General features: G+C 45.0%; 1 protein-coding gene across 1 annotated transcript; it reads right to left on the bottom strand.

Moving 5' to 3' along the window:
• Positions 1 to 1,706: 1,706 nt before the first annotated feature.
• Positions 1,707 to 24,559, bottom strand: GPRIN2 (G protein regulated inducer of neurite outgrowth 2). The gene is made up of 2 exons (XM_082222435.1): positions 24,414 to 24,559; positions 1,707 to 4,524 (listed from the first exon to the last, which is right to left on the bottom strand). Exon 2 carries the CDS (start codon positions 4,508 to 4,510, stop codon positions 2,741 to 2,743), a length of 1,770 nt encoding a protein of 589 aa, XP_082078561.1. The 5' UTR covers positions 4,511 to 4,524; positions 24,414 to 24,559; the 3' UTR covers positions 1,707 to 2,740.
• Positions 24,560 to 24,769: the final 210 nt, after the last annotated feature.

Here is a 24,769-nt window from a genome sequence, read left to right as displayed (position 1 = left end):
TTGCACCTTTAAATAATTGGCTGGTATGCCCTAGCTCACTATGAAGGTCTATGGCACAGCTAGGCTAGCATGGGAATCAGAAACCGAGGAACCAGAACGCAGAAAGAATAATTACATCCAAAGTAACAGCAGGATAGCAAAGCAACTCCCCATCCAAGTAGAATCGGAGGATTCTGGGAAAAGGTGAATCTACTCATCGAGAACTACTTGTTTATCATATAATTTCACACATCAGTGGAGACTGAAAAGGACAATATTAATCCAGCAAGCATCCCAGTTCAGACCATTTTTCTAAAAGGCCATCCTTAGGCTTCAGAAATGCATAAACAGAGCCATGTTTTTATGGGACTGTGCTTTAAAAAGTATCTGCTGTTTTCAACATTTAGGTAGCCATGGCTCAGTGGTATGACAGTGAGCCTGTGAAAACTTCAGGCTCGGGCATGCCCTCCTTCTGACAGAGTCATGAAAAGATGGAAAGCTTCCAATTTAACCATAGCTTAGGGTTATGTCTGAACCCTAAATTGTGGTTAATCTTAACTTTGGCCAGCTTTATAAACCATTTTGGGGTTAGTGCATTGTAGTAAACCATAGTTATGACTAAACCACAGTTTGTCTAGGTTCAGACATAACTTTATGTTGTGGTTAGTCAAAAATGGAGGTAAAGGTCTCCCTGCCCCATTCTTCCCCATGGCCATACTGAGGGAGTGGGGAAGCAGGCATGTCTGAGGCTCACCCTCATAAACCATGGTTTAGCGTTATGTACAAATGCAGACGCGGGTGGCGCTGTGGGTAAAAGCCTCAGCGCCTAGGGCTTGCCGATCGAAAGGTCGGCGGTTCGAATCCCCGCGGCGGGGTGCGCTCCCGCTGCTCGGTCCCAGCGCCTGCCAACCTAGCAGTTCGAAAGCACCCCCGGGGGCAAGTAGATAAATAGGGACCGCTTACCAGCGGGAAGGTAAACGGCGTTCCGTGTGCTGCGCTGGCTCGCCAGATGCAGCTTTGTCACGCTGGCCACGTGACCCGGAAGTGTCTCCGGACAGCGCTGGCCCCCGGCCTCTTGAGTGAGATGGGCACACAAACCCCAGAGTCTGTCAAGACTGGCCCGTTCGGGCAGGGGTACCTTTACCTTTACCTTTACAAATGCAGACAGCACATAGATGAGTGTCTGGGTGGTTTTTTTGACTTCCTAAATCCCCCCTTGAAAATCCTTTATGCTTTAATGCTTTTCAAAAAGCAGCAGGAACACCCCTGGAGAAGCTCTGCTGTACACGCAAGAGCAACACAATTAATAACCAAATGACCTGCAATATGCAAAATAAGGAAACATCTGTTTTATTTACTTTTCCCAATTAGCAGACACTGAGCTCGTTGCCTTGCTGGCTTTCCTCATCAACTGCCACCTGTTTCAGTCTGGTGGACATCAGCTCAAGAAGACAATTACATTTAATGCCAGGAAAACAAAAATAGCCATGTCGCATAATGATAGGTTAACCTGAGATTAAAATTCATAGTAAACCAGGCATTTGTGACTCTTCTCTGGTAACACTGGTACAGTTGTGCCTTGGTAACAGTGTAAGCACCGACTCCCTCGTGTATTTAGGATGCAATTCCTCATGGCTGAAGAAACTGGATGTGATCTTCTACAAAGAGCTGTGCCAACTGCACAATGATCTGCAATGCATCCGGTCTAGAGGAAAGACTAATTGCACTGAAGTCACAGGTTTTATTGTACACAGCATTGTAATTCAATAAGCTATCTAGTAACAAGGAGTGTACTCAATTATGTGCTTTCATAAATTACTACATGCCATCTGTGTAAAAAGTATAAAATGGAATTCTAGTATTTAAAACTACCTGCACAATGTTGCAGTAAGACAAATGCAGGGACCAAAGTTTAACACTAAATCAATATTTTCTCTCCATACATGGTTTTTAAAAGGTTCTTACAATTCATACATGTACAGGGAAATACAGTGATGTGCTTCAAGCCATCGTTCAGAAAAACATAGTATTTGCTTGAAGTATTATTCAGAGCTAGATCACCTGGATAAAGCAATACCATATATAAAATGCAGGTATTTGGGCTTTCTTCTTCTTTTAATAGATCTACACATTACTCAAAATAAGGTGGTACAATTCTTGACCTCTTCAAGCTGAGGGTAGAGGAAGAGAATAATATATTTTAGCAATTTATATAATTCTGTAGCACTTTAGGCTACAGGCTGAGGAATAATAATATTTTATTTGTTTATTTCACTTAAAGCATATTTAAACTATGCAGCAAGGAAGGGGTCAGGAAGACATGAGTCCATAGCTTCAAGACAACTGATTAAACTGAGTGCCTTCCCCCTAAAAACAATACACACATCCTCCAAAAACACTCTTTAAGTGTAGCAAACTAGCACAGCGGGGAGGAAGATTTAACACAGTTCTCTCTCTCATGCGCTAGTTCAATGCATGTTGTTAGGGTTTATTAATGTGGAAGAGCATTCAAAAACAAGAGCCCAACCCCACCTGTAATCTGAAACAAAACAGTCCAAAATTCTACTACTTCATTCTGAGTAACATGTAGATGAGGGATATATGTACTAAAAACTGTCCCTGGAGCCTCTGCCTTGCAGAGTTCTATTTTAGACCAGCTCACAGTTTCCAGTTTGATTCCAAAGGGACTCCATATTGTGTACCCGTGTTTATTTGCAACTATTAAAAAAAACAAAACGGTCTTGCAGTCTGCTAGGAAAGTTTATTCCACTGCTGTGCTGGAACGGGCACAGCAGCCTGGATTTCTTAGGCAATGCATCATTGTTCTGAAAGAGGTTTTCTTTTCCTGTTTAGCTGGCAGCTCCTCAGTACTTTTCCTAGAGATCTCTTCCGGTTCAGTTTGAAACTGTTCTATCTGAATTTCAAGGTGCTTCTGGATGGCCAAGCCAAGGACCTCGGGGTCTACAGCTGCACCGTAAACTTCCCATGTCATGCCTTCATCGTCCCACCTCACCTCCCGCACTGGAGACTTCTCACCCTCTGCCTCGGGCTCCAGATTAACCTCTGGGAACACGTGAGGGTGGCCTTCTGCTGCGACCGAGGGGCTCGTTGCTGCAGATTTACATTCCTTCGTTGGGATGGTTTGTACCTCTGCATCTCTGCACTCGAGAAGGGGCTGCAATCCCCGGGTGAGGTCATTCATGGAGGTCATCGTCCCTGTGTCCTTGGTCTTCAGGACAGTGTTGACGCCGTCCTGGTGGCTATTCAACACCACGTACGTTGTCTTCATTTCCTCTTGGGCCCTGCTTGGTTGCACGCAAGGCTGCATGTGCATCATGTGCTCCCCACGCACACTGCAGCAGCGCAGGATGCGCTTTGCATCCAGGCCCGACTCACTCACGGACGACACGAGCTTTGGAAGCGTTGCCGTTTCGGTAGCGGGCAAGGACTGGCAGTACCCGGGGGTCACTTGTCCTTTCCCCGATTCACTAACTGAGCAGACCAACCTTGGGATGAACTGAATGGAAGGGATGGGCAAGGAATGGCAATAGGCTGGGACGGTGCCCTCCATCTTCATCGAAGACTCCGGCCTCATGCCATAAGGAAGAGCAGTACTATTATGGATGGCCACCATGCCAGGTGGGTACATGCCAGCTGCATAGTTGCTATACACAATTCCACCCTGGGCGTACATAGCCCTGTTTGAGAAGTGGTCTCCAGGCATATGCGGCCCGAGAACAGCTGAGTGATACGCTCCAGGGTCCGCAAAAACGTTCACATTTTGCGATACAGCACCATTGTCAAAGACGCTAGTGGGCACATCTTGGTCTCTAGGCAAACTTGGGGCCCGACTCATGTGACTTTGGAAACTGGGGGCATTTTCACACGTGTCCGATCCATATCTCGGTCTTGGGAATGCGACACTGCCGGCTGCAGCCCCGTAACTGCTGCTGGAGCGCATAGCAGAGTATGTGGCACTTGTCTCCATGTGGGGAGTGGAGCTCTGCTGCTTACAGCTGCACGTTAGGTCAGAAAGGCTTCTCTGGACAGCAGCTCCCAGTGCTTCCATCGTGCTCACCTGCTGCAGATTTGCATCACAGGTTGCGGACACATCCTCAGCGGTACTGCTCTTGGTGTGTGTCCTAGGGCCAACCCCTCCCACAGAAACTGGGGGTTGCTCCACACCCAGAAAGTGGTTTGAGCTTTTGGTGGTGCTCTGCACGCTGTCGCTTGGAGACAGGCTGCTCACAGTTCGGAGAGTGGATGCAATTTCCGAGCGGGTTGAAGACCATGCAGAGCTAGGTGTGCTTCCCAGGTCGTTCTCCCTCGCCTGGGCTTGGCAGGCAGAGCTGCTGAGGCTCTTTCTCAGCTCCTGCCTGCTGTTCTGTCCCTCCTCAGAACCCACTCGTCCAACGCCGGCCAGATTTGTGGAGCTCTTTGAGAGAGGGTGATAGTTCAGGTTCAGAGTGCTGTGGCAAACAGAGTTCAAGGTTTCCTGATGGGGGTGGAGTTGGTGGCTGTTTGTTTCCATGGCACAGGAGAGTTCTAGGGGGGGAAAGGGAAAAAATAGACAATTAAAAGCAGCTCACGTGTTAAAACAGCTTTGCGCAGGTTCTAAAATAAAGTCACACCCAAAGCCCTGCATATACTCACATCCCCCATCCAAATAGTCCTGGGAACTGTAGTTTATTGAGGATGCTATGAGAGGGACAAACCACTGTTCCTAGGATTTTGTGGGAGGTGTGGAAAATGTAATGTATAGTGTATATGCAACCATATGTATAGTGTATATGCAACCATACTACAGTTCACATATGTCGTAATCCCTGCTACTTATTTGGCATTTTAACAAGTCAAAAGCTTCTATTTTGCAAGAGACTTTTCTTTTTAGATGCCAGGAAAAACCCACCTGTTTTTTCAGGTTTTTAATTATCTTTTAGTGTTTAGCTGTTTTTAATTTTGTTGTTTGTTTTCAGCTGCTTTTTTGACGGTTACAAATTAGTTTGAAAGCCACCCCAACAGCTTTCTAAGTCAAAAGGTAGGATCTAATCCCTTAAATTTATTAAGGTGGAACTTTCCTGCCATGGAGGCAACATGATAGGAGAATATTCACTTAGGAGTAAGATTAAACAGTGTGTGTGTGTGTGTGTGTGTGTGTGTGTGTGTGTGTGTAGAGACTACATTTAGTTCCAGGGCTGACAGATTCACAACCAATCGCAGTGTTATGAAACAAGTTTCCAAGCAAAAAAAAGAATATTAACATTGAATTCACTCTTAATATGGTACTTATGTTTGGAAATCTGCAACAAATCTGTATTTGGGCACAGCAAACAGGAAACATGCAATTTGAAGTGGACATGTTATGACTTATGAGTACCAAAACATTAGACAAGCAGAAGAAGGATTAGGATAGAAATGGAATTAACATCCACTATTTTTGGCTTAGCTTCAGAAGCGGATCTGAAATGCGTTTGCTAATTGCACTGAACTGCTTTGCTTGAAACCAACAAATGCATGTGTGCGTGTGTGTCTCCTCTATGAGTTATGATTAAAGCAGTGACCTATTTAATGTACTAGTAAATATAGAATCTGAATTATTATTAGATTTTCTGTTTTGATTGCTGATGTTGATCTGGTGGCAAATTACTGAAATCTCTGGACAATCTTGTAAAAAAAATTGTTACGGTATTTTTTTTAAAGGAACTCTGAATAACCTACAGGGTCTGAATAGCAATTTGGAAAATGGAAAGTAGGTAGATGAAATACATAAGGATTTAATTAAATTATGGAGAATTGGGAGGAGATTTTTTAGAGCGTGTGTTGCTGTCGACAAAGAGCTTAGGAAAGCCTAGCAATGCACCAGTGCTAATCTTTTATTCAAGAGTAAGCACTGGCAAAGTTCATCTTTAAAGAATTAAACTAAAAGTTGTATTTGACTGACGCTTCAGATAAAGAGCCAGGTTTTCCAACTTGACAAAAAAGATTAAACACACTGGAACAAAAATGATATCCAAACAGCAGAAACCAACAAAAACCCCTTTTTTATTTTTAAGAAATAAATTTGCTGTATACTTTATAAAGTGTATAGCAGAGATTGGAACTTGCTGGTCTGGCTTCCAGGTGTTCAACTCCAACTCCAGTATCAACTTCATTCCAGCATGGCCAATAGAGTGGGATGGGGAGAACTGTAGACCAGCAACACCTGAAAGGCCACCATCTATTCTTCGCCCCTGTTGTGTAAAGGCTTAGGAAATTTCATAGATAGGCCAAAGTGTTGGGTGGTGATGCCAGAAGGGGTAATAGACACCCATCTTCTCCTTGCCTTCTCTTCCTCCCAACCTGCCTTCCTTGCTTCAGCTTCTCCTCTACTCAGCATGCCCCTCCATGCTAAATAATAATAATAATAATAATAATAATAATAATAATAATAATAATAATTAATAATAATAATATGCTGCCAGTCTGGCTGGGTTGCCCCAGCCACTCTGTGCGGCTTCCAACACATACAAAAACACAATAAAACACCAGACATTCAAAACTTCCCATACAGGGCTGCCTTCAGATGCCTTCTAAAAGTTGTAATTTATCTCCTTGACATCTGGTGGGAGAGCATTCCACAGGGAGGGTGCCACTGCCGAGAAGGCCCTTGTTATGTACTGAAGTTCTCACCCTGGGCCAGCAGGGGGATACTGTAGATAGTTTTCACTCAGGTCCACATATGCAAATAAGGCCCTCTTCCCTGGTTCCCTATCCTATTCACTAGGACAGTTCATCCATCCTGATGCATTTCACACCCAGCTTAGAAGCTGGCTTTGGTAGAGAAGGCTTTGGGCTTGCCCACATCTGAGCGTTTTTCATCTGTTAATCCACTTTCCCTGCATTCAAACAAGACCTGAAAACGCCACACCTGTACATATTTGAATTCATATGTGATTTTTTTAAAAAATAACAGCCTGTTTTATTTTTGAAACAGAGTGTATGTACAACAATAAATACAAACAACCCATAAAGCATTTGAGAGATGCACATAAAAAACAACAACAACAACACATGGCTAATCTTTTGAGGTTCAGCCTGTAAGAACAGCAGATTGATCAAACTGCAAAGTCTTTGCTTTTTGAATACGTGCAAAGTCATGCCAACAGGCTACAGACGATGGAGAGCTGGTTGCACAAAGGGAGAGTTGCTTTGTTCTCTACGTTCCTTAGTCTTAACTCCCAAGCAGATAGACTGGCCTTTGTGCAGAATCTCCATGGCCATCCCTATAGGATAGTACTTCCTTCTGTATATTGCATGGCACCGCAGAAGTAAAATAGGCAAGAGGTCAGATGCTGGTACAGATATTTAGGACAGAGCTTGGCAGGTCTGACTCGTCCCAAGTTCAAGTAACTTATTGCAAGTGTTGTTGCTTTATTCTGGAAAGGTAGGAGGGTTTACTATTCCCACCCCACAAATGGCTTCTCTAAAGTTATTTTTCTCTAAGCATGAGTTTCTTTTAGTCTTGGAAGTCCCACTGGCAGGGACTGGCAGGAGGACGCTGACAAGTGTGCCATGGGGGGAAAGGGGGCCGGAGTCTGACTCACTAGAGGGGGGCAATGGTTTGTGGGGATTCTATACCAGCCAAGAGGCAAGAATCAGAAGCATGGGACATGTCAGGGCTGGAGGAAGAAGAGACGGGCACACAAGTGAAGGGCTGGGTGCTTCCTCACCCTCTCCTGCACCACTGCCTCCCAGAGCCAGGAGAGAACTGAAGGGGGAAGAGCAGAGGCAGCTTCCATGTAGGCTTAGTTTCCAGCTACATGCGTGCAGCCCATTGGGGGAAGGTATATAAACCAGAGGAGGGGGAGTGGTTCCCAGTTGCTGCAACTGCTCCATAGAGCATGGACCTGGGAATAGCTGCCTAGCCATTAGGCTACATACCCTCCAACAATCCTCGGATGAGAATGTCTTTTGGCGCCACACTCATGTGAGAGCACAGCACCACTGCAAGCGCTGGCTCATCCATCTCTCCAAGCTTGGTGGCGGCAGCGCCGGAGGGGGGAAATGGGACATTACAGGATCAAATCAGAAGCTGGGATGGCGTCTGTAATTCCGGGATGTCCCAGGAAAATCAGGATTGAGATTGGGATTGGTGTGTGTAGATATCCAAAGCTGCAGAAGTGACTGCAAGTCTTATCTTTGACAATAAATCGTTAACTATCTGCTATGTGCATTGCTTTTGCTGAGAAGCACCCCTGACACCCACAAGCAGAAACACTTGAGCTCTGAAATCTGGTTTCCCATCAAACTCTATGCCAAAGCTTCTGGGCTCCATCCAACAAAATGATCCCATTAGCTTGAGTTCTCCTGTGGGGTTTTGGAGTGAGCATCACCTAGCCACCCCATGCAACTGGTAGAAGATTGTGGCTTTAAATGCTGGGAAGCCCTCCAAATTTCAACCAATTGGAAATAAAACCAATTGGAAATAAAAAGTGTGGGAAACTCAGGTAAACAAAATGGTGGGCAAAGTCAAGAAACCAATACAGTGGTACCTTGGGTTACATACGCTTCAGGTTACAGACTCCGCTAACCCAGAAATAGTCCTTCAGGTTAAGAACTTTGCTTCAGGATGAGAACAGAAATTGTGCTCCGGCAGCACGGCAGCAGCAGGAGGCCCCATTAGCTAAAGTGGTGCTTCAGGTTAAGAACAGTTTCAGGTTAAGAACGGACTTCCGGAACGAATTAAGTACTTTAAAGCCCTAAACGGCCTCGGTCCAGTATATCTGAAGGAGCGTCTCCACCTCCATCGTTCTACCCGGACACTGAGGTCCACCACCGAGGGCCTTCTGGCGGTTCCCTCACTGCGAGAAGCCAAGTTACAGGGAACCAGGCAGAGGGCCTTCTCGGTAGTGGCGCCCTCCCTGTGGAATGCCCTCCCACCAGATGTCAAAGAGAACAACAACTACCAGACTTTTAGAAGACATCTGAAGGCAGCCCTGTTTAGGGAAGCTTTTAATGTTTGATGTATTACAGGATTTTAATATTTTTTTGGAAGCCGCCCAGAATGGCTGGGTAAGCCCAGCCAGATGGGCGGGGTATAAATAATAAATTATTGTTATTGTTGTTATTATTATTATTATTTAACCCGAGGTACCACTGTAGTACCATTTTCAGCATCCACAGAGGATTCACAGGAACCTATTTGCCTGCCACATCTAAGGAGACTACTGAGACCTCCTTCCAGAAACCATTACTGACTTTATAACAGCAGCGTCCATGAGACAGAAGCCTGTGCAGAAATAATAGAGGGCAAGGAGCACTACTTTTAACACCAAGGCAACCACATGCCTCGTTTTACACCAAGAAGGGCAGTGTGATTTTAATTTACTTATAAGATTGACTCTGGTAGAAGGCTGCTGTATCTAGGTTCTTATCTGTTCGTAAGCTCATTACAGACACCCTGATTACAACCAGCAACTTCTGGGAAGCATTGCTTGTGAAGAAAGAAGTGTGCAAAAGAACCCACAATTTGTGAACTCCACCGAAATCTCTCAAATATGCAAAGCATCAGTTTCACCAGTGGCGTAGCGTGGGTTGTCAGCACCCGGGGCAAGGCAGGTAATTTGCGCCCCCTAACCCGTGGATTTGCGCCCCCTAACCCCCAGATGTTGCGCCCGGTGCAGCCCGCACCCCTTGCACCCCCCACGCTACGCCACTGAGTTTCACTACTACTTAAATTATACATGGGGGAGCAAACCATCTCTTCCAACACAAGTATCGGGGGGACAATTATTTCTTGTGCTCTGGACCTAATAATAAGAAAAGTCTGCTCAACATGTATGGAGTTCTAAAAACTTTCTAGAAACTACAAAGGGGGTGGGGAGGGAGAGAAGAGCCATGAAGTCCATTGGGTGGTGATTCCGTTCAGTTTCTGTAGGTCGTAAATTGTACATGCAGGGAATAGGGGGTAAGTCACACCCCACTGCTGTCAAAAGCCAATTACCTACCAGACTCGGCCTTGTAATTTAATAGCTTCGTCAGACTTCTATGCAGCATATTTACAGTCTGGACAAACTACTGAGAAGGGATAAACCATCAACAATATCATTTCAATCCCTCAATTTAAAAATTATGAAACATGCCTCCTTCCCCACAAAAATCTGAATAATAAAACAGGAATTTAGTCTATTTTAAAATTGATCAGTACTTCACTACAGGTAATTTGCACCCTGTGGGCATTTAACTTGCGCACATTCAGCTATTTGCACTTGGCAAAAGAAATTGGAAAGTGGGGAAGGTACCTGGAGGAAGAAACTTTGGCAGTCCTAAATTATTATTATTATTATTATTATTATTATTATTATTATTATTATTATTTATACCCCGCCCATCTGGGTGAATTTCCCCAGCCACTCTGGGCAGCTCCCAATCGAGTGTTAAAAACAATACAGCATTAAATATTAAAAACTTCCCTAAACAGGGCTGCCTTCAGATTAAAAATAGAATAGCTGTTTATTTCCTTGACATCTGATGGGAGGGCGTTCCACAAGGCGGTCCCCACTACTGAGAAGGCCCTCTGTCTGGTTCCCTGTAACCTCGCAATGAGGGAACTGCCAGAAGGCCCTTGGCGCTGGGTCTCAGTGTCCGGGCTGCCATTGAACCCAATACACTTTGACTGTACACAATTTTGGCTCCAGGTGCCATCTCTGGAAGGTAACCCCATTATATGTTGAGAGCCACCTGTGCATGACTTTTAAGGCTCCTTAATCTCTACCAGCATGAGTTTGACCAAACTGTGGGAGGCAGTGGAAGACAGAAGTGCCTGGAGTGCTCTGCTCCATGGGGTTACAAAGAGTCGGACACCAGTGGCGTAGCGTGGGGGGTGCAGGGGGGGCCGGCCACACCGGCCGCAACATCTGGGGGTTAGGGTTTAGGGGCGCAAATCCACGGGTTAGGGGGCGCAAATTACTTGCCTTGCCCCGGGTGCTGACAACCCACGCTACGCCACTGTCGGACACGACTAAACGACTAAACAACAACAACAAAAATCTAATTGTGATTCGGTTTACTTAATCACAACAAGGAAATAAGATTTCCCACCCATCCACCCCAAGGTTTAATTCATGTTTGCAAAGCATTCTCAGTATCTTTCTTGGAATGTTATGTATATACAGCACATTAAGACAAGGCTGGAGGTTGGGGAGGGGTGATCTCTGACTAAAATCAAAGATAAATTCCCCTCCTGCTCCTGCCACAAACTAATACAATAATTTCATCCTTCCGTGTTCATAATGAGATTTGGGCGACACGACACGCACAAAAAACTATTTGAGTTTTTGTTTTGTTTCATCAGCCATTGCCAGCTGCATATCAGCATATGGGAATCAGCCATCTTTTCTCCTTCCCTGCTCCTGATGTGTCAGGTGGGGTGGCTAATCCTGAGGATTTCGTACACGTAACCGAAAGGATTACTCAAGTGTTTTGTTTTTCTGACAGGTAATATAGTTTCTCTAGTTTAAAAACAAAAAACAAAAAAGACCTGCAATTTTGTCTCCAAATGCAGCTGCCTTTAAAATGTCCTTCCTTCCAGATGGTAAATTGCTACTAATCAAATCACTGCGCTAGGTTTTATTTAATGCTCAGACTGACCTTCCTCTTACTTCTAGCTGCACTTGAAATAATCTTGTTCGAGCAAATAAACCAAAGGCAATGTGTGTTTAAATGTAGGTCAGCAAGAATATTTGCCCGTATCCTATTTCAGAGCTTGCCGGCTTGTTTTTTTAAAACAGAAGAACAAGTTTTAAACTAGAGGTTCCCAAATTGTGGTCCAGAAGCTCCATTCAGGTGGGCTGCTGAAAGGCTGGAGAGTAGCTGAGAACATTTGCACTTGGTTAATTTTTTCCCATTGACAGATATTGAAGCCGTTTGGGGCAGGGCTGGGTTATCGGACAGGTCATCAAGGGCTCAGACTTGGTCCCGTAATTTTCATAACACAGCACACTGATTCTTCCCCCACCCCCCAAAAAACCAGTTAAAGGTGACTGACTTTCACCTCCAAAAAACCAGCCACATCCATCACACTAGACAGGTATAAAGACTATAATTCAGAACTTTCCAAACGGTGTGTCGTGACATGTTAGTTTCGGCTGCAATGTGTAGGTGTGTCGCACAAACGCTCCCTGTGCTCCCCCCAAGGCTGGAAAGGGAGCAGGCAGCCCCCCTCCCCGGTTTGCTAGTAAAACTGAATTACTGTGTTGCGAAATGATGCATGTCTAAAAAGTGTGTCCTCAACATGAAGTTTGAAAAGCTCTGCTATAATTGTTAAAATATGGGTTATGTGTTCGATTTCTAAAACAAAACTGTTAACCAAGACCTCTAGTAATTACTCCATGAAAAAAGGGAAGATAGGCTTTGGCCTAAAGTTTTTGTTACACCTGAGCATGTCTGTTAGAATCCTTACCAATTTGATTTAACACATGCCTCCTTCTTGTCCCTGCATATCATACCGTGTAATGACCGAATAAAAATACCATATTCACTCAAGTCTAATGTGCCATCAAATTTAATGTGCACCTCAATTTTCAGAACCTTGAAACCAAAGGAAGTATTTGCTAGCGGATGTAAATGTGCCATTGAATCTAATGCAGTAAATGGCTCCTTAATCTGTGATAACCCTCTTTTATGTTCGGACACTTTGTTGCATAAATTTAGCACCTGTACTAAAAAAGAAAAAGGAAAAAAGCTGTTTACTTGTGGTAAGATTCTGCAATATTTTGAAGATGAGTATTATGAGTCAATTATTGGTTTATTTTTTTTCGAAAGGCAAAATGTTTTGTTTTGATTTTATGTAACCCACTCTGGGAGCCTTTTTGGATGAAGAGTGAGATACAAATGCTATAAATAAATAAAATAAGACTAAAGCTACCCTAGTAATTACTAGGCCAATAGGTTTTCTTGGAGGTTCTTTCGAAACTTTACCTGGGCTTCCTGATGAATAATCTGGAAGTTTGGATCAAGTTTAATATACAGTGGTACCTCAGGTTACATACGCTTCAGGTTACATACGCTTCAGGTTGCAGACTCCGCTAACCCAGAAATAGTGCTTCAGGTTAAGAACTTTGCTTCAGGATGAGAACAGAAATCGTGCTCCGGCGGCGTGGCGGCAGCAGGAAGCCCCATTAGCTAAACTGGTGCTTCAGGTTAAGAACAGTTTCAGGTTAAGTACAGACCTCCAGAACGAATTAAGTACTTAATCTGAGGTACCACTGTAGTGTAATTTCAGAAGAACAGATAAGTTTAAGATGTGGGGAAAGGTTGACTGACCAGTCTTATATTGTGGATCGAGGGCCCCGACCCCGCTAAGTGAAATAAATACACATGGACACGTGGTATAAGGTTAATGGGCAAGAAAAGGCCACAACTTTATTGATTACAGCAGTGAAAAGGTATTGGCTTAGGCATTGGATGACTATAGGAGGTGGGTTTATTCACCAGTAGGTGGAGCCTGTTGATGCTCATCCAACTATAGGCTCACCCCCTGATGTCACCGAGGGTCGTGCCATGGCCTCCCGCCAAGCAGGCATCGGACGGAATACACGACCGCCAGATTCCTTTAACGGAATAACCCACGGTAGATAGCATAGGCGATGGCCACACCTAGCCCTTGACACAGCACAACACATGAATCCAATGCCTAACCTACCCACCAATACCACAAAAGTTGTGACGATTGCTACGAGGTAGGCGAAAAAACCAAAAGGCCTAATGCCTAATGGAAAAATTCCTACCAGGCCCCCCCAGACAACCGGGGCAACCAACCTAAGATCCATAGCAAGGCCAAAACCTAGACCCTGAGCTAAATGGGAGTGGAGGGTGGGTGACTCGCTGCGGGAGGACGAGGACTGAGGGGGAGGATAAGGTAAGGAGGGGCAGGGGCTAAGGCCCCTGCCAGGGCGGAGTCCGGGCTCCCGCCCACAACCACTCCCCTCTCTTGCAGGGAGGAGAGTCTTTCTCAGTTGCCATATGATTAAATATTCTGAGAGCAAAGAGAGCTTTTTATGCAGCACTTGTGGAGCTTGAGGCAACTTCTGATAGAATTAATCTTCACAGATTATGCTGAAAGCTTTGGAACACAAATATTGACAGGTGGTTAGTTATTCTTTTGGAAGCCTTGAGAGTGAGAAAGAAACAATAGTTAACTGAGTTAATCCCCTCTTCAAGGTGTTGATGCCAAGGTTTTGCTTATTTTTAGATCTATATCTAAAGGGTGCTTTTCCTTTTTTTAAACAGTGCAATCCTATACAAGCCTGCGTCCAATTGCCATTTGCTCTGGTTGCAATGCGTTCCCACCGCTGGTTTTTGGATCTGTGTACACACCTTACCCAGAATGCAGAGTTAGCCTGTGGTTTCTCATGAAATACTGCCGTTTGATGCATTTTCCCTAAGCCGGCTTTGATCCAACTTGAGAACTTCAGCAGAAAACTAACTAGGCAATTCACACTAGGGAGGCAGTGTGAGATCAGGGCTGCATGGGCTCCATCTCACCAGATTGGCCGCTACCAATTCATGTTTCTTTCAAGAAGGGTCATAACTGCAGATGACTGGTACTAAATGGTTGCGATTAAAGGAGGGAGGAGGGGCTTCATGCTGAAGCACCTGCCGTGCTTGCATAGGGTCGCGTGTATGGTCTAACTGTGTGAGCCTAGTGTCTCCAACGTGGCATCCACAGGCACCATAGCACTCTCTCACACACACACACACCTTGGTGCCCACCAAGGCCCCTGCCCAATATTTTTTATTTTTCATGGGGGATTTTTTGACGGGGGGGATGTCATTGTTGGGTGTTGCCTGGTGTTTTTTTTAATGTTTCATTTGTTCTGAGATACGTGTGTTTTGCTTGGTTTCTCTTTTTATGACTGAGCATCACCAGCTTTTCTTCTGTGAAATGGGTATATTCCGGTGTCCACATCAGTTTCTTAGATTTGTGTATGTGTCTCCTGGGCCCCCAAAAGTTAGGGACTCTGGAGTAAGCAGTATAAATATCCAACCAGGATACTCATGCAATAATCATTGCCTGTGGAGCATACTGTGCTTTGGACAGCCTAACTCAACTTCAATGACAATTGTAAAAGTCAACCCAAGCTAGGGGACAAACTGCTTCTGTGGATGATGCTCCATCCAACTGTGGTCTTACATTTCCCTCCAAGTCAAACAAATTTGGGCATATTGCTCCCCTTAGCCCTGATGTTTTCAAATCCCCACCCCACCCTTGTCACCCCATTGTGAAATATTAGACTGCAGATATTTCAGTGCCCCTCCCTTCTGCTTACGCTACTCTGTAAAACACATTGTAGACTGCTGATGCTATAGGAAGTAAAGAATTAGTGGTGCCAGGTGAGGGAGAAGTCTGCTAACAAGAAGCCATTGGAATGGGGTATAAAGGTAAAGGTAAAGGGACCCCTGACCATTAGGTCCAGTCGTGACCGACTCTGGGGTTGCGTGCTCATCTCGCTCTATAGGCCAAGGGAGCCGGCGTTTGACCGCAGACAGCTTCTGGGTCATGTGGCCAGCATGACTAAGCCGCTTCTGGCGAACCAGAGCAGCGCACGGAAACGCCGTTTACCTTCCCGCCGGAGCGGTACCTATTTATCTATTTGCACGTTGACGTGCTTTCGAACTGCTAGGTTGGCATGAGCAGGGACCAAGCAACGGGAGCTCACCCTGTCACGGGGATTCAAACCGCCGACCTTCTGATCGGCAAGTCCTAGGCTCTGTGGTTTAACCCACAGCGCCACCCTGCTCCTTGCCACCCTAAGGAAGTCCACTGCACAAGAAAGAGATGAAGTTTAAGGGCTATAACTGACTGCTGATGCTGCCTCAATGGAAAGGGAAAAGCCAGCTGGCAGAACCAACTTTTAGTGTCAGAGCAAAACAAAAAGCAAAACACTGACAACTTTCACTAGCCCCGTAAGAACGGGACCACAGGCATGGGATCTTAAGAGATATTTCAAGCAGCCTATACCTCCAGAAAGTCAGTTGCACTGATATAGAATGTTAAGCGTCATGACCTAACAGCAATAATGAAAAAGACTCTGCTCTCCATTGTTTGTAATAATGCAGGGAGGTAGAAGCGAAGCTGTGGGTCCTGGCTTGCTGTAGACAGCTAAGAATTAAATCAAAGTGCCAGCTATGCAGGGAGAACTGAGTTAGCATTGGTTGGAGAGAAGTGGTGGCTGTGGTAGTGAGAAATGTCATTTCCTCCGCATCTATTCACCTGGCACCACTACTGCTTGTGAACATTAGAATTGCCGATTGAAAAAGAGTAGAGGTAGGAAGGGAAACTGCAGATAAAGAAGAGCTTCGGTGTTGCTTAGCATTGAGATCAATAAAGTCTGAATGTGCACGCACTTGGGTTGTTGTTGTTTCAAAAAAGAGAGACCTGCTAGCATGCTGTTGAAGAGGAACACCTGCAGCCACATGAAAGACCTCTTCATCAAACTGTAATCTTTTTGTGAAGTTGTCTAGTTAATCCCTTGTGCAATTAGAAAAGTGGAACAGGAACAGGCTGAGTGTAAATTAAATTGACACCAGCTGCTGTCCAAGGCATATGAAGTGGTGTTCCATAGCTACAATGAAAAGGGGCTGTGACTACAACTGTACAAAAGGTCTCTTAAATTGGATTAACAACTGTGCCAGTACTGGTGAAGTAGCATTAAGTTATATGATATATCTGGTTTTTTACTACTTGTGTTAAATCTATACTTTTGTACGACAAGGCTAAAGCTGCAGTGTAAAGCCTGGCCAGAGAGCAGGGAGGGCACCACTGTGTCCATAGCCCTGCCAATCATGCTGGTTGGGGTGGAGGGTGCCAGTGGGTGGGGTGGAGCATGGAGCTGGTGCAATGACCAGACCCAGATCAGCCCCAATGACATCTCACAATGCCAGTGGGGCCAGCTCAGGATCCAGTGCACTCTGGGCTGCTGCAACCCCCTCCTGCACCTGTTTGGGGGGTTTTCTGTGGGCTGCTGCCAGTAGGGATCCCACTGGAAACTCCAGGCCAGCAGAGTGACACCGGCGTCGCTTTGCAGACACCTCTGCCCAATCCACACACACACACCCCAACCTGCACAAAGGGGTTTTGGCATGCACTGCCCAGCCATTTTGCTGTGCTAACATGAGAGAGTAGCCCAGTGGGGAGCCCCCAAGGGAAGAAGGCTCAGAGCTTGGGGATTGCTGGTGGGACAACCATGAGAGGTCAGAGGGAGAAGAGAGAGAAGACTGGGAGGAGGTGGTACCAGAAGTTGAAGGGGTAACATGGCTTAGTGAGCTGGGAGAGTCTGTGGCAGAGAGAAGTCCAGAATCAGGGGCAGAAGCTGAAGCAGGAGAGTGGAATGAGGGAGGCCAAGATGCAGACACGAGTCAGGCTGGTGAAGAGTCACAGGTGTTCCTTTTTGGACAAGGTGAACTAGAACTATAACATTCTCCTGTTTAAAACTAACTTTTCAAGCACTGGTACTGTCAGATGAAGTGTGAATCTTTAGCAAAAGGGGTTTGACACTTGATCTTCACATGCAGCAGAATCACGTGGTACATGTTTGAATGGACTGTGCTATTCAAAGTGCAGGTAGCAATTGCATATTTGAGTGCTTCCCCACAAAAAACGAACCACCAACGTCCAACATCCTGAACATAGAAAACTAGCATATCATGCAGCCTTTAGGCTGGCCTTCTCCCCGATGCCCTAGCTTTCTATATACAGAGATATTCCCACCACAATAGTATAGTCTAGATGGGTGGAAACTATATGATCTGGGACTCAGCTTGTCAAAAAACAACGTTTTGAATGTGTTATAAAGATGCAACACCAGATGGTGCCAAAGAGCAAAAAAAAAAAAATTGATGTGATTTTTAGATAGCCTTTTTTTTCTATTATAACAATTAAATTTCTGATTTATTTACAGCGTCATCCCCCCGCCCCCGGTGTGTAGATTCATCCCTGATCCTGCTGCATGCACAGATCAGCTTTGAGCTGGTATCCAAATGCACCAATTCTACTTAAACAATAGCTGTGCCCATATTAATTTCCACTAGTCCAGCCACAGCAGTTGATGGGACCAATGTCAGTGTTGAAAACCCCACACACTGTGCAAACATTACTTCACTGTATTTCTGGATTAGCACTAATTCACTGAACCAGTGAAGTTAGAAACTCTTGTATGGGCATGGCTACAGTATGAAATTAGTAAGTTAAATGCTGTACTTATTAAACTTGGCAGATGGGTCATTTAGGGATTTGTAGTATGTTGTGTGGCATATATCTTGCCACACACCTGATCCCTGCAGTCCACATAGTTTAGAAACAATGCCCACACAGGTGACTGCAGGACCCTCATAGGATATACAGACTAGCTTCATAGTGTTAGCATTGGGAAATCTTTTAAATTCCTTCTCCTGCACTGCTAGGATGGAGGTGCACTAAAGCACTGCATTGATAAATTATCGCTTAGCCTTACTTTTAGACTTGGTGCAGGCGTGCACTTGAGTACCATATGCGTGATGACTGGAAGTTGGATGTGTGTGCTGACTACACTACCAAGTGTTATCTGAGACAATACGAGGGCTCAGTCTGCCGTGTCAGTGGCCTATTGACAGATCCAAGCCAATGAGTGTAGCTGTCAAGAGTTGAGCGTGTATGTACTACCCCTTACTAGGGTGAGTCCAATACATTTTGGCACCTGAGGCAAACCACAAAATGGCGCTTTCCCCCTGCCAGGGAAGAAGGAGTAAGCAAACATGTGGAAGAATAAAGATCTACATTGGGAACAAGAGGGTGAGTGAAAAAACAAGGGGAAGGGGAATCACGTCAACCTTACCCAATGGTTGAAGTGGGAATCAAAGGCCATTGTGGTGGGAAAGGGGCCTGTTCTAAATCATGCCAGGTGGGTGAAGAGCCCAGAAGACCCCAAAGGGCAGCCTTCCACCATTTCTTCTCTAGGGGCGGGAGATCAGCAGAGCCTCCTATTTGCCAATAAGCTGTTATAGAGGTGGGGTGGAGGGAGGGGGCTGCCAAAGATGTGGCAGATCCAACCTCCAAGGAGCACACCAAAGCTATTGCAGTGACGGCGGTGGCAGCAGCAGCAGCAGCAGCAGCAGCAGCAGGCAATTCATTTATTGGAGGCTGGATCTGTTGGCCCTCTGGATCCTGGGCCTGAGGGAGTCGCCTCACCTTGACTCATGCATGAGCCGGCCCTGTCTGTTAACCACCATTATGGAGAAGATAGAGAGATACCATTGCTAAAATTAGAAGCAAGCTTCTTGTTTAAATTGACATTAGGTACAGCATCTTAATCCCCACGACGGAATGAGCTCCCATTGCTAGGCCCCTGCTCCTGCCAACCTAGCAGTTCAAAAGCACGTCAAAGTGCAAGTAGATAAATAGGTACCGCTCCTGCGGGAAGGTAAACGACGTTTCTGTGTGCTGCTTTGGTTTGCCAGAAGCGGCTTAGTCATGCTGGCCACATGACCCAGAAGCTGTAAGCCGGCTCCCTCGGACAGTAAAGCGAGATGAGCGCTGCAACCCCAGAGTCGGTCATGACTGGACCTAATGGTCAGGGGTCCCTTTACCTTTTTTTTTTTACAGCATCTTAAAAAGCAGAGACATCACCTTGCCAACAAAGGTCCGTATAGTTAAAGCTATAGTTTACCCAGTAGTGAGAGCTGGACCATAAAGAAGGCTGATCGCCAAAGAATTGATGCTTTTGAATTATGGTGCTGGAGGAGACTCTTGAGAGTCCCATGGACTGCAAGAAGATCAAACCTCTCCATTCTTTTTTTTTTAAAGTAATATTTATTAAAGTTTCAACAGGGACAAAACACAAACAGAAAAACAAAAACACCAAAAAACACAAAAAAGGTTCCACCTTTTAGATCTCATTTTCAGTGACTTCTTTTCATGACTTCCCCACACCTCCCCTTCTTGTATTCCAGATCCAATTATTTGTTCAACAAGTTTTTATCCTTAATGTCTTAACCTTAATTTGTTAATATATTTCTTTATAGTAAGTTTAACCCTTAGTTCATTATTATATTTAATTCTGTTTATAAAGCAACTTTTAAATTATATACCTTAGTCATATATAAAAAGAAAGAAGAGAGAGAAAAAAGATACTTTTTCTAAGGTTGACCCTAATTCCCTTCCACGAATTCCCCATTCTTATAATAGTAAACAACATAAAATTTTTACACTGCAAAATAAAGATCAAGCCCCCTTAGGACTTCCAAACCCCACCCCTCTCTCCCCGGTTTCAATCCCAAACCATAGTCCATTAGTCCATCTTTTTAGCCTGGTGATCTTACGTCCGAGGCTCTCAAATCTCTCTCAGTCCCTTTCAGCCGGCTTCTTTGGAGGTCTCTTATGGTTGACACCCAAACTCGAAAAGATACTTTCTCAATACTGACCATAATCCTTCCAGCCAGGCCTGCTTGTTTAGACGTGAAGCTCAAGCTCTGTTTCTTAAATCCATATGTCCCAAATGGTCCAGCTTTCACCTTGGTCGAGCTTGAAGTCGTCTTGACAGGTCCCCGGCTCTCATTTTTCTTCTGTAACATTTCGGCTATCCCTCCTTTCTGTTCCTCCTGTTCAGCAAATGTCTTTTCCTCCTCTTCGGTCTTTGGTTTCTTTTCTTGTCCAGCTGCCTGTGTTTTGAACATCAAGTCCTTTTCCAACTCAGTAGATATGTTTTCTGTTGACTTCGGTTTTGTAGGACTGCAGACAAAACATGGCCTTGCTCATGCATCTTTCGCAGCTTTCCCATGAGAAAAACAAGCTCAGCCAAATCAGCTCGTATTTTCCGACCTATTTCCATTCTTGTAATGTCCGTGAATCCCCTCTAGAGGGATTCTGGTTACTTAGTATTCCTTTCACTTCTGAACCAAAAGTCAAATTTATTTGCAACAATCTTTCTTTACTTTCAATACTTTGTAGCGATATAACCGGCTAAAGCTAAAGCTTTCACAAACCTATCCATTCTTAAGGAAATCAGCCCTGAGTGCTCACTGGAAGGACAGAGGCTCCAAAACCTTGGCCACCTCATGAGAAGAGAAGACTCCCCGGAAAAGATCCTGATGTTGGCAAAGATGGAGGGCACAAGGAGAAGGGGACGACAGAGGACGAGATGGTTGGACAGTGTTCTCGAAACTACAAACATGAGTTTGACCAAACTGCAGGAGGCAGTGGAAGACAGGAGTGCCTGGCGTGCTCTGGTCCATGGGGTCACGAAGAGTCGGACACAACTAAACAACAACATCTATCTATCTATCTATCTATCTATCTATCTATCTATCTATCTATCTATCTATCATCTATCTATCTATCTAATCTATCTATCTATCTATCTATCTATCTATCTATCTATCTATCTATCTAATCTATCTAATATTAGCCAGAATGATATTCCAGCAAAGTTATAATGGAAGCATTGGAAAATAAAAAAGTTACTTTTTGCAAGCTGCTGTCAGATTAATCTAGAAACCACATAACCACCACAATCCTCACTAGGATGCCCAAATGCAAAAAAGGAAGCCTCTGTACCTTTAATAGTGTATAGAGAGGAGAAATTTTGGTAGCACAGCTCTTCTCACCTCTGAGCATTAAGCTGCATCTGCTGGAATTCTGCTATTAAAGGTGGCATGTAGAGTCCTGCCTTTCTTTGTATCTGACCTCTCTAATGCCCAGTGGAATACTAATTGCCACCACCTTCTTAAAATAATATCAATTTCCTGGAAATAAAAAAATGTGTAGAATATACGTATTAAAAGTAGCATTTTTAAAAAATATGAAAAAATGATAATTGTGGCAGGGGGAGCATGATATTGCTTCAATCTTGACATTACAGGATTTTGAATACAGTGGTACCTCAGATTAAGTACTTAATTTGTTCCGGAGGTCCGTACTTAACCCGAAACTGTTCTTAACCTGAAGCACCACTTTAGCTAATGGGGCCTTCTGCTGCCGCCGCACCGCCGGAGCACGATTTCTGTTCTCATCCTGAAGCAAAGTTCTTAACCCGAGGTACTATTTCTGGGTTAGCGGAGTATGTAACCTGAAGTGTATGTAACCTGAAGCATATGTAACCCAAGGTACCACTGTATGTTCCACCAGTGCAAGCTGAGTAAATATGCATATAATTTTGTTGTAATAGTAGCCCTCTTTCCACTTATATGTATGGCTTTCACTTCCAAGATGCCTCCTTAACTATCTGTTAAAAGTACAGTTTGGGCGTCTTTATTATGGACACAGTTATATAGCTGCAAATAAAACGTTTTAAGTGTGTTTTAAGTGCATTATACAAATGTGACACTAGATGGTGCTGAAAACTAATGGCAAATTCCATATAAGGTATACTTTATGTTTTTTTAAAAAGGCATTTTCACAGCATTTAAAAAAATATCTGTGTAGATTCAGCCTATTAGGCACAAAACAGCAGTAAGATTTCACTTAAAAATTCATTGGTTACTAATACAGGTATCTTTCGGAAAGTTGTCCTGTATGTTTTCCTAACGCACAAGCCTATTGCATTCAGCAGTGACTCTTTCCTATAATTTAACATTTCAAAGGTTCAATTTTCCTAAAGAAAACGTGTTTGACTTTTCTCCTGCAGTTCTCTAGTGAGCACAACACAAACTGCAAAATCTTGCAGTATTGCACCTTTTGGAGCAACGAGTGTGTGTGCATGCAGTGTATTCAAGAGCAAGCTGCATGTAGGGTTGCCAACATTTTTACCAGCTCTGTGCTTGCAGCCAGATTAAGCAGATATGCTCTCTCCCACCATATGTTTTCTATGCTGGGAAAGCTCTGCTTGCTAAATCTCTGCAAACCACACTGCCCTTAAAAGCAGAGGAGCCAGTGCTGGGACCCAGAGGGGTTCTCCTCCTGCTCCCAGATAACCAGTTCACACCCCCAACCCCCATTGTTGGACCCATAGGATTTCACACATATTCACGCATCATGCATGCTGCTCTTTCTGAGCCCTCCCAATATTGTTTTTTTCCTGGTTCCAGCAATTAAGCCAAAGCTAGTTAAAGAAACACACAGGGCAGTAACTGAACACACACCTCCTGCCAGTGCACAATCAATACATTTTCCCATCTATAGTACAGTATCTGCCATCATAGCCTACATCTCCCCACCAGCAAAAGAACTCTCTCTCATTTAAAGTCAACAATACAAAGATCTCAGAGATCTATCTTCAGATTGCCATTTTTAAAAAGCACCAAAACTTTAGTGAATTCCATCTAAGGAAGAAACGTTGTGGAAGCGTCAATTTTTTTCCAGAAGGGGGCGTAACAAAATGTAGAGCACTCATATTTGCACAGTGCACAGGTGCCAAGTCCCTGAGGCCCTGGGTGCCCGAGCACCCACAAATTTCCCCATGAAGGAACCGGGCACCCACAAATTCTGGTGCCAGGGCCATGCACGCTGCACAGCACCCATGGCCCTGGACACCCCCGATCATGGGGCCACATTGGCACTCCTGGCACTGTGTATCTCTTGATTATAATTCTGGGGTGATTCAAAGGTTATTGGCTGCAACCTCGTAGCAAAAAAGGGGAGTGCTTGTTCCCTCCCATTTCATATAGACCACATTCAGGAGCAATAATTCAACATCCTGTGCCCTTTTAAAATGTGTTTTGGGGGGGCTAGTGGGTTGTTATTTTTATCATGTATTTTGTGGTTTTATATCTGTGAACCACCCTGAGACCCCCGAGTATAGGGTGGTATATAAAATCAATCAATCAATAATAAACAAACAGAACAGGTAGAGTATATAACCTCCAGCACCCCAGCTGAGCATCACTAAAACATTAAAGAATGGAAACAAAATCACTATACAACACAAGCACAGCAGAGACTTGACTCCGGCCACATGGCCCAGCTCCAGAGGGGTGTTAACTTAGTCCCACAACCTGTGTTTAATTCTGGAACCCTCAAAAGCAGACGTGGGTGCCCCTGAGCATGTGCAAAGTACACCCCCCCCCCGCGCGCGCCACAGTGGCCTAAGCTGGGACGAAGATGAGGACAAGAGGGGGACAAGTTGAAACGCGCAAATCAAACTTTGGAAATCCTCCACGGGACGAAAGGGATAGTTAAGCAAAAGCTGGCACACATCTGGCAGGGGGGGTCGAGAAAAGCCACTTGTGAATCTGCGTTGAATCCGGCGAGTTTCCTTACTGGCGTCTCAAGGGGCTCTTTTTCCCCTCCACCGCTGGGAAAAGGAAGCCCATCATATGGCTAAGGCAGTCAGTGCTAGGTTTCCCTGGGAAAACCTCGACAGCCCCTTTTCACGCGCGCGCTTTGTGATTCGTAAAACAGAAGAAGAGAGGTTTCTCCGACGAGGTTTCTCCCTCTTTGATAGAGGGGGCAGAGGGAAACAGGCGCCGGCCTCCGCAGCCCTTACCTTTCCCTCCAAGTCACGGAGCTTTCACATCCAGGCCGCAGACGCCTCCAGCTCTTGGGGGATTCCCACGAAGGATGAGGATGCTCGAGAGAGGACCGGGATGGCGCGCGATCTCTGGCTCGAAGTCTCCCTTTGGGAACGGCCACCAGGGGCGAGGAGGCTGGGGGAAGGCGGCAACGCACAGCCCTCGAAGCGAGAAGGGAAGAGGGGGGGGATAAAATAATAATAATAATAAATAGCCCGAGGTGTTGTGCTCTTCACATCTCCAGGTGAGCCTCTCGGGGAGTGCCTGCCACCCCAAAGGCTGCGAGGAAACAAAATGGAGACTGGCAGCCGAGGGACTAGAGATAATCCGG

The sequence above is a fragment of the Podarcis vaucheri genome (assembly GCF_965113315.1).
Source record: "Podarcis vaucheri genome assembly, chromosome: 5".
NCBI classification, from domain to species: Eukaryota; Metazoa; Chordata; class Lepidosauria; order Squamata; family Lacertidae; genus Podarcis; species Podarcis vaucheri.
The sequence above is the reverse complement of the archived record's forward strand: the minus strand, read 5'-3'. Positions and strand labels throughout refer to the sequence as shown.

What these genes read in the sequence shown, in the direction of transcription:
- GPRIN2 (XM_082222435.1), bottom strand. Translation starts at nt 4,510, where the DNA reads ATGGAAACAAACAGCCACCAACTCCACCCCCATCAGGAAACCTTGAAC.